Source organism: Solanum stenotomum, chromosome 1 (assembly GCF_019186545.1).
Source record: "Solanum stenotomum isolate F172 chromosome 1, ASM1918654v1, whole genome shotgun sequence".
Classification (NCBI taxonomy): domain Eukaryota; kingdom Viridiplantae; phylum Streptophyta; class Magnoliopsida; order Solanales; family Solanaceae; genus Solanum; species Solanum stenotomum.
Genome location: NC_064282.1, coordinates 2,439,791 through 2,450,047, shown reverse-complemented (window position 1 = coordinate 2,450,047; position 10,257 = coordinate 2,439,791). Strand labels below are relative to the sequence as shown.

At 38.9% G+C, this 10,257-nt stretch overlaps 1 protein-coding gene across 1 annotated transcript; it reads left to right on the top strand.

The window, feature by feature from the left end:
* On the top strand, positions 1–9,962 carry LOC125857042 (SWI/SNF complex subunit SWI3D). Its single transcript, XM_049536968.1, has 7 exons — positions 1–526; positions 3,515–4,044; positions 4,491–5,063; positions 5,749–5,915; positions 5,993–6,558; positions 8,661–8,851; positions 9,410–9,962. Exons 1-7 carry the CDS (start codon positions 43–45, stop codon positions 9,734–9,736), a joined length of 2,838 nt encoding a protein of 945 aa, XP_049392925.1. The 5' UTR covers positions 1–42; the 3' UTR covers positions 9,737–9,962.
* Positions 9,963–10,257: the final 295 nt, after the last annotated feature.

Sequence of the window (10,257 nt, the reverse complement as noted above, 5' to 3'; positions counted from 1 at the left end):
CAACGATTCAAGCGTAGTTGCTAGTACTTCAGTTCTCAATTAATGGAGGAGAAACGGAAGGACGCCGGAACTCCACCGCCGTCCGCCGACACGCCGATGACATCGGCTGACGTTCCGTCCGCTGAGGCACCTACGTCGCGTCGGAGAGGTGGTGGCCACAAACGAAAAGCAAGCGCCATTGGAAGTGGCGCCAGTTCGACTCCTCCCTCAACTTTGTCGAAGCGTCAGAAGCAGTCAGCAGTACCTTTCCCACCGATCCACAATGGTCCGCTCACAAGAGCTCGGCAGCAGCCAAACAACGCCGCAGCTGCAGCTGCCAGTGCTGTTTCTCCGTCAGGTTTTGGTGTTAGGATCGAATCGGAGGTGCTGCCAAAGGCCGAGGTCGGTGTAGAAGAGGCGGTGAAGGTTGACAAAGAGTCCAATCAAGTGAAGGAGGATTTGGAGGCATTAGAGGCTGAAATTGAAGCTGAAATTGAGTCAATTAGATCCCGTGATCGTAATGTTCACGTTGTGCCGACTCATGCTGGTGAGTTTCAATTGTCCTCTTTCAACCCTCAATTTGGTATGCTTTTGCTGCGGCGAGTATTAGAGAAATAGATTTTTGTAAAATTGGAAAGTTAAAAAAATGTTTATATGATAAGCTGGAAACAAGGAATTCAATGACCTGAGATTAAGATTTATATTTTTGAGATAGATTTAGTGGTACTTTACAAATAAAAGTGAGTTCTTACATTTACAGTTACATAGTAAATACTCCTTCCATGTCGTTTTATGTCATGTTACTTCATTGGGGATGGATTTAAGATGTTAATTTGACTTAAATACTTTATCAGCAGTAGTAGAAGAGAATATTAAAGTAATGATTTGATATCATGACATAGTCTAGAATTCGAACAAAATCAAATTTTAATTCTTCACAGTTGTGTGAGTTATATGTAATGGAATGGTGTTGAACAATTTAGGCACTCCAGAAAGGAATGTGTCATATAAATTGGGAGTTATATGTAATGGAATGACGTCGAACAATTTAGGCAATTCCAAAAGGAATGTGTCGTATAAATTGGGAGTTATGTGTAATGGAATGGTGTTGAACAATTTAGGCAATTTGAAGGGAATGTGTCATATAAATTGGGATATATGTAATGGAATGGTATTGAATAATTTAGGCAATCCCAAAAAGAATGTCATATAAATTGGGACAAAGGAAATATGCAACTTTCACATTTTCCAATTTGTCAAAAGGTCAAACTGGAAATTGCACTATTATGGTTCCCTGATACTTATCTAGTTATGAGACGTTGCAAGATGAATCAAATATTTTCTTCCTTCGACCTATGGTGTTGGGTCGTTAAGACATAACGTATATGCTCTTGAGTTAAAGTACTCATTAACTAAGTTTCTGCTTATCTTTCTATTGAATTCAAATAACTTTAAATACAACACTGGTGGATTAGCCACCCAACTAATAACAAGGAAATGATTTCTTACTATTATTGAAATGAGAAAGTGGAGGAACAACTTCCTTATTGCTAATAACTACTACTCCCTTTGATTCAATTTATTTGGCCTATCTTGACTTGACACAGAGTTTAAGAAAATAAAAAGACTTTTGAATCTTGTAGTCTTAAACTGAAAATATGTCAAATGTACCAAAATACCCTTTAATCTTGTGGTTTTAAACATGTCACATGAAAAGTTGGAACTAAAGAGTTGCTAAAAAGAGAAATAGGCAAATTTTTTAATCCGACTAAAGAGAAAAGTAGGCCAAACAAATTGAAATATAAGGAGTACCAAGAAATAGGAAAACACAATTAATTAATAGATATGCTGAAGTAATCTACTTTCATATTTCTTTAAAGGGGTGCTAACATTACTCCCTCTTTCAAATCGTGCTCGAGTAAGTGTGGAAAGTACTAGCATTTCCCTTTTTTTCAACAAATTATTCCTCATCGTCAATGGAATCAATCTAGAATAATTTCTTCCGCTGATTGAAACAGAGTACCTTAAGTTGTCTTTCAACCATTTTAGATCTAGTCAATTTCTTCACAAATCTGGCGGGTTGTTGTGGTGAGAAATCCGATGTTTTTGATCTATATTCATCTAACAATTGTGAATAAAGAGGTTGTTCCTTGCGTTCATAAAGTTGTAGCCAAATCTGGCGTATTAAACTTTAATTTCCTACCGTTGTGTAAGGGTGCCAGCCCGTACAATCAATTGGTCAAACTTTTCTTGATAATCTCCCACAGATCTAATTTGGCGTAGCTTAGCCAATTTTCGCAACTTTTGACTTCTAATTGGTGGTCCAAAACAAAGGTTGCATTGAACTCATCCCATAAGCATTGAGGCATATCTTTCTCTAGTAGAAGAAAACAAAGTTGTGCGACTCCTTCCAAATGTAAAGAGCCAAGTCCAATTTTTTCTTCTTTTGGTGTTTGTTGGTGTCGAAAGAAATGCTCGGGTGGTCCAGTGGTTTAGGGTTGGGATTTCTATGTTGGAGGTCTCAAGTTCGAAACCCTTTGCCAGCAAAAGCAAGGGATTTGCCGTTTGGGTTGAGCTCGTCGCACCGGGCTTGCCTAGTGCAGGTTACCTCTTTTGGTTTGTGAGCTATTGCATATGAGCGGAGGTTTTACTCTTTGCGCACCCATAGGGTAGCGGCTGCGGGCTTCCCTTGTCATTAAGAAAAAAAGAAATGCTCACACCTATTTAGCCATCCCTAGGGGTCCTCGTGGCCACGGAATTATGAAAAATCCAACTTTGTATATTTAGGAATGATGAAATCCCCACTAATTTTTTATCCTAAACCTGCTGCCACAGTTTTACCTTTCCAACCTTAACTGTGACTGCCATTTTCAGTTGCTTCAATATCCGCCTTTGAATTCGCTAAATACTTCGTGAGTGAATCCAAGCGAGCATTTATGACTTCTTTTCTTGCTAAAATTGGTTGCACTTTCTTCTCGGAACAAAATCAACAATTGTGCCTGTCGTTGCTAGATTAGATCTCCCCTAACTCCCCTCTCCGATACCAAGTTTTTACGGTCCCCTGATATAGATCTAGTTATGGGACGTTGCAAGATGAAATCATATGTTTTCTTCCTACTAGTTTGTTCAGAGAGAACCTGTAATCTCTTTAGTTAAAGTATTCAAAACTGGATTAATTTTCTACTTATCTTTCCATTGAATTCAAATAACTTCAAAAACAACACTGGTGTATTAAGCACCCACCTAATAATAAAGAAACAACTTACTACTACTACTAAAAATGAGAAGTGGAGGAATAACTTCCTTAGTGCTAATAACTGCAACAAAGAAATAGGAAACGTAATTAATAGATAACATGAAGTAATCTACTTTCAGATTTCCTTAAATTTTCCATGCGTAACTGTTGGTAGATTAAAGGGGTGCTAACATGCTCTCTCCTTTTTTTAAAATAAAATAATTTATGTATAATCTGGTACTTAAATTTAATAGCATTAGGGCTTCTCCAGATATTCTCTGACATTTTCAAAATTTTTAGGTTGGTTCTCTTGGACAGAGGTTCATCCTTTGGAGAAGCAGACAATGCCGTCATTCTTCAATGAGAAGTTGCAAAGTAGGACTCCAGAAATATACATGGAGATACGGAATTGGATCATGAAAAAGTATCACACTGACCCCAACATTCAAATTGAGTTGAATGATTTGTCCGAGCTCTCAGCAGGAGATTTGGATGTAAAAAAGGAAGTGATGGAGTTTTTGGACTACTGGGGTTTAATTAATTACCACCCTTTCCCACAAACCAGTTCGGTTATTAATGTTGATATTGATGGGGACGAGGCAGCAAAGACAGATTCTTTGGTTGATAAACTGTTTCGATTCGAATCCAATGAAACATGGACCCCAGTTCTTCCGAGGTCTAGTGTAGCTACTCCTTCTGCGTCTTCTGGGTTCTTTCCAGAGTCAGCTATTGCTGAAGAACTGATGAAGTCTGAAGGGCCAGCTGTTGAGTACCACTGCAACTCTTGCTCAGCTGACTGCTCAAGAAAGCGGTATCATTGCCAAAAGGAGGTATCTTTGCTCAACATTAATGTCCTTTCTTTGTTTTTGGGGTAATGAGATAAGATATGATTACGGCTTGCCTACTGTCTAGGGCATCACCACCAGTGTTTTCTTTTTATTCATGTTATTATTTAGATGAAGGGATCATCATCTTGGTTATTTCATATACTTGTTGCCGATCAAAGAATGTGATTCAGAACCACACTTTATTTCCTTCTGGGCATAAAAGGCGCATGCTTGAGCCAACCCAGTAGATTTAGTTGCTTATCATTCTCGTTCTCAAACTCTTTCTGCAGTTGTCCATGTTCACATATCCTTAAGTCGTATGGTCCATAATTTCTGTGCACGTACATATTAAAAGGTCATTTTCACTGTTGAAGTAGGTCTTGTCAAAACTTGACGTCTTACTTAAGTGCCTGACTCTGTTCTTTGTGTTGGTTGTTTTTACTACATAGGCAGACTTTGACTTGTGTAGTGAATGCTTCAACAATGGGAAGTTTGGATCTGGTATGTCCCCTTCAGATTTCATTGTTATGGAGCCTGGTGAGTCTGGCGGTGCAAGTGGTGGGAAGTGGACAGATCAGGAGACTCTTCTTCTCCTTGAGGCATTAGAGCTTTATAAGGAAAACTGGAATGAGATTGCTGAGCATGTGGCTACAAAGACCAAAGCTCAGTGTATTCTTCACTTCATTGAAATGCCAATAGAGGATACATTCCTGGATACTGATGCTGAAAATAACCAGTGTGTTAAAGAAAAAGAAGATGCAGATTTGTCTAAAGATGATACATCAGCCAGTATTGATGCCCCAGAAACAGCAGAGAGTAAGGATGATGGAAATGACAATCAGGTTTCACCCACAGTGGAAACATCAAAGCCAGAGAATGTGAATGGGCCAGTTCCTCAGGAGGAAGTTGGTGAGAACTGTGCACTCAACGCACTGAGGGAGGCATTTACAGCTGCTGGTTTTTATCCTCCACCTGGAGAATGTGCATCATTTGCTGAAGCTGGCAATCCTGTAATGGCAGTGGTATGTTGATTTCTTTTACTTTTCATTGGCTCAATCATTCTGATGCAACTGAGCACTAAAGGCACTCTTCCAAGAGCTAGGAATCTGTTCATACTTTTCCCTGAGGCCTGAATAATGAAATCAGTTTTTTTTTAATTTGTGTTATTTACTTGATCAAGGTATGATCTTTTTGCCGGTGGTTGTCTTTTCTCACCATTTTCACAGGCTGAGACCTTGTTTTGAAAAGGATAGGGTTTCATTATAGCACTGCAATTTCAATGAGATATTTTAATCGTGTTCAAAAGAGGCAATTGTTTGTCAGGAAAGAAAGAAATGACAGGTTGTTTGAAAGTAGGAAGAACAGTCATTAATACCAAACACAAATGTATTGTTTTGCTTAGTTTTTAGTGTAACATGGAAGATGTACATGCTTCTGACCCTAGTGCTGTGATTGACATCATTAGTATATTACACAATTTGTAATGGGGTGCTTTTGGTTGTAAGTTGTAACCTATCCAGCAACTTCTTCTTGCTGATCTTACTATAAAAAGCTACTCTTTACCGATTTTTTTTAGAAAAGAGGAAGTCTCAAGTAGTATCAGTTTGGTTTTCTATTCTGCTGTTAAAACTCTGATTATTGTTTATTAAAATAAGTGATTACTGAAAATGTTTTGGTTGTCTTCATTATGATGTTTTCTTTTGCTAGGCAGCATTCCTGGTGAAACTGGTAGAAGCTAAAAGGGTTACTGCCTCAGTGCGCAGCTCTTTGAAATCCATTTCTGGTAATCCTTCTGGTGAGAATCTAGCCTTAAGGCACTGTTTTGTGTTGGAAGATCCACCAGATGATGGGAGGACATCATCTGATACAGATCGGTTAGTGTTCCTCCTTTTAGCTTTAATTAACAGGTATTGTATTAATTTGGAGTCTAATTGTAAATTTAGTATTGCAGACCTGCTAATGGATCAGTTGATCCAGAAGATAAGAAAGATGAGGATGACAATGTTGAAATGCAGAAAGAGGAAAAGTTGACATCAGTTATTGAAGAGAAGAGTTCGTCAATTGGACAAGAAGAGACCAAAGGTGAAACAAACATTGACAAAAAGTGCGAAGAGCAGGATGGTGAAAACCATGGAGAGAAAAATGAGAAGGAACTTGAAGAAGCGGCTCATTTGGTTTCTACCAGTGACGAAAATCCTGAGAAATCTGATACTTCAAAACAATCTGATCCAATTCCTACTGAAAAAGAAGGGGAACCTGCATCCCTTAAAGAATCAGATGATGCAGGCTTGGCAGTGGGACAGACACCAAGTACCACAGCAGAATCAGATGTTTTAACGTCTAAACTAGAGCTCCCACCCGGGTTCGAAAAGGAGTCAGTTGATGAAGCTATAACAGCCATTCCTTCTGACTCTCCAGATACTCCTAAAGATGAGGACATGATGCCTGCTGTGCAAACAAAGGAGCCTGAGCAATCGATGAAATCGAACTCTGTACTTGAAAATGGCGAAAATACAGGTCCAAGTCTTCAATATGGTGTTATGTTTTTTGCATAGTATAAGTTATGCCAATCATGTTGCCTTTGGGGTGTTTAAATGGGGAAGGTAGTATTGCACAGGAAGTGTGTAGGTGCATGCAACGAGTTTAAATTCTAGTGGTACTTAAGTGTAGAAGAGTAGAGGGAAGGTCTATATTCCGTCGAATTCAATGCTTCACAGATTTCTCAGTTAAAATAGAAGTTCACTAATCATGGGGTGCAAGAACAACAAAGGAGTAGGATATGATTATTGGAATTAAATCTCATAACATGCTCGACAAGGATAGGAAAAACAGATGACATCAAGTAATTATCCCCNNCCCCCCCCCCCCCAAAAAAATAAAAATAATAATAATCTGCATGATATGTATTAGTGAGGAAATCATCAATCTATTGATTTTATAAAATAATGTTTCAACTAAGAGAATCAGAAAGCATCCTTTGAGTCTTCGGTCAGTGGCATGTAGCTGTTGACTACCACCAGATTGTTGACTTTGTAATTGATAATGTGACAGTGCTTTAGTTCTTACACCAAATCCAGATCTTCAAATTAGAAACACCACTGAAGTTTATTCTAGCACCCTTTGCTTTCCTATTTCGCCTCACAGTGCACTAGTCCTTTAATTCCTCTTTTCTCCCACCTCTCTAAACTCTCATATTCCCCTTATTCATACATTTTGCCCTGCAACCCCTCTCCCCAAACACAAATAACCGCAGAAAGTTGAAATGATGGTTGCTGCATTTATTTTGGGTGATATAGAATCCCTCCTCTGATACCGTGTCGGTTTCATGTTAAATATCATACACACAAGTTCTCTTTTCACTTAGGTATGTCTTAAGTGTTTAACACCATGCCATTATTAAACAGTACAACTTTTGTGACTATAAGAATTAGAAGTTATTTACTATTCTAATTTTAGACCTTGATAAATTCCTTAATCCAACTTATCTTACCTTATTGCTTACTTCTACTACTATAACACACAAGTTAAATTATCATCTTTAACTACATACCCAATCAAAAAGTGGCATATACAATGACGCCTTTCTTTCTCTAGGATCTAGCATCATGTAAATTGTTATGGAGAGTGGTGCAAATACATAGTCCCCGACCTCTTGTAAGGTGATAATCGTTGATGAAAATCCATATGTAGAGGCAGATAGAGAGAAAAGAGAAATAAGTTGACCTTGAAATGAAAATAAGTTTAAACTAACACAGGAGGGGGCATGGAATTGGGAGGACAAGCAGGTCCTATGTGGTATTGGTATAGGAATTTCAGGAGTTAGAAAGGAGATGCAAGGCTGGGGAGGAGGGGGTTTGTAGTGAGTTGCTGGATTACTCGACATTTCTAGGCCTAGCATCAGATAAATGAAATGGTTAGTGTATACGCACACATAGTTCCCTCTTGTGATTCATTGATAAAGAATCTTCAGGTAGAGGAAAATAGAGAGGAGATATATGTTGACCTTGAAATGAAAATAAGTAGAACTAACACAGAAGAGGGTGTGGGATTGGGAGGATAAACGGGTTCTATGTGAGATTGGGATAGGAATTTCAGGAGTTCAAGAAATGAGATCCAAGGTTGGGGAGGAGGAGGAGGGGAGGGACTGTAGTGAGTTGATGGATTGATGGAGCTGGAAAGGCAAATGATAGACTAAGTTGATCAAGTAGGGCAAGTTCGAAACCCACTAGGTGCAAACAATTTCTGAGGGCCATCGGACTGGGTAAAACCTGAATTAACCGTGGTGCACTTGCGGGAAACTCCTTGCCGAGGGCCTGTGCACCCCCGGGATTAGTCGGGGCTCAAAGAGACTCGGACACCCGGTGCAAATCAAAAAAGTAGGGCAGCCATTAAAACAGTTTTACCCTTAAGGGTGAAATGTTGCAAAGACCAAATTGGATCTTAAATTTTCGTTTAGTGCCATTGCTATGGCCTCGGGTCTAAAACTGTGGTTCTCTTTATGGTTGCTTAGCCAAAGCGGAAAACTGATTCATATTCTTCCCTCTGAACTAAACTGAGGCTTTTAAGAATTTGTAAATCCCCTATAATTCTGATTTTTCCCTTGGTGCTCTATTGCTCAGGGGCTGGAGAAGTCAAAGACTCTGTAGATGGGAGAAAAGATCCTTTGAAGACCAAAAATGATCTGGATATTGATAAGATCAAACGTGCCGCAGTCACTGCTTTGACAGCTGCTGCAGTCAAGGCGAAATATCTGGCAGATCAAGAAGAGGACCAAATTCGGCTGCTTACTACATCATTAATAGAGAAGCAGGTAATCATGGCCCACCAGCTCTTTGAAAATTGCATCTTTGAGGCTCCTAATTATGTTCTATGGGAATCATCCAACAGCTGCAAGGCTTTCACTCACTTCTGCTGGGGGATGCTTTCAGTCAAAATTTGAGACTGATCAGCTAATGAGCTTTAATGCAAGATTTAGACTGAAATAGATCTTGAGCTATCAAAACAGATCCGGGTGATTTGTTTGTGATTAAGAGAGGGATGATAAGCTTTTTTCCACTTGGAGCAGAAAATGCTTGTCTTCCTTTTAGAACAGAAAAAATTATAGTGTCATATAGATGAGTATTAGACCGTCTCCTTACCTCTTGGGAAATACCTCCTATATTCTCCTTTCTTTGGTTGAATGTTTATATTGCTTTACATTGGAAGAATCCTAACCCGAGTTCAATCATTGAGTTAGGACTTGTCTGGTTAAGTTCTGACCATATTCTCCCAGGTTTCTGCTGGCTTGATTTTAAACTGATCAAAATCTGACTTTCTTAGCCTTAATCTGTTTCACCAAGTCTCAACCATTCAAGTTGCTTCTTTGCAGTTAAACAAGCTGGAGAGCAAGATAACCTTCTTTCATGACATGGATAATGTGGTTATGAGGGTCAGAGAACTATTGGAGAGGTCAAAACAGAGGCTTCTCCTTGAGCGTAGTCAAATACTTAAATCAAGATCTGTAACTCATCCTGTGCCACAATCAGTACCTGCTAACCGACCTGGAATGGTTTTTGCTAATACAGCACCCAGGCTTCTAAATGCAATGAGCTCCCAGAGGATACCGTATTCAAGACCCATAATGGCAGGAACTCCTACACCAAGCTCTTTTATGCCTACAACAGTTTCAGGAAATTCAATGCAGCCTTCAAAGTAGGATAAGCTTATTTTAGTTAGGACTAAGTAATATTTTCTCTAGTGCATAAGAGTGAACTCATCTATAAATCAAAAGAGCAAAGAAACGGTCTTCAAATATTTATTTGTCATGTGACTGTGTTTACCCTTTCATGACTGTTGTCCTGGGTCATTAAGTTATAAACTTCTTAAACAGCAGAAGTTAATTGTCCAAATTCTCTTTTTGTATGTATGCTGAAAGGATTAGGCTAGCTAATACATGTTTTGTTCTGTATTAGAAGGATTCTGAGGACTGATTATTAGAATTTTGAGGGTATGAGGAGATGCATAGTTGCCCCAGTGAAGAAGTGTGAGATTGGATATAGTGGGTATAAGGAGAGGTAGAGGTAGGTTGAATAGGTATCGGGGAGATATGATTAGACATGACATGACATAGTTTCAGCTTACCGAGGGCATGACTTTAGATAGGAGGTCATGGATTAGGGTAGAAAGTTAGTAGGTAGTTGAATGTTCTGCTTTTGCAGAATAGTTTTAAATCAATGT

Coding starts and splice junctions, on each gene's coding strand:
- LOC125857042 (XM_049536968.1), top strand. CDS start 43: ATGGAGGAGAAACGGAAGGACGCCGGAACTCCACCGCCGTCCGCCGAC. Junction 5,064..5,748: donor GCAATCCTGTAATGGCAGTG/GTATGTTGATTT, acceptor TTCTTTTGCTAG/GCAGCATTCCTGGTGAAACT. Junction 5,916..5,992: donor ACATCATCTGATACAGATCG/GTTAGTGTTCCT, acceptor TTAGTATTGCAG/ACCTGCTAATGGATCAGTTG.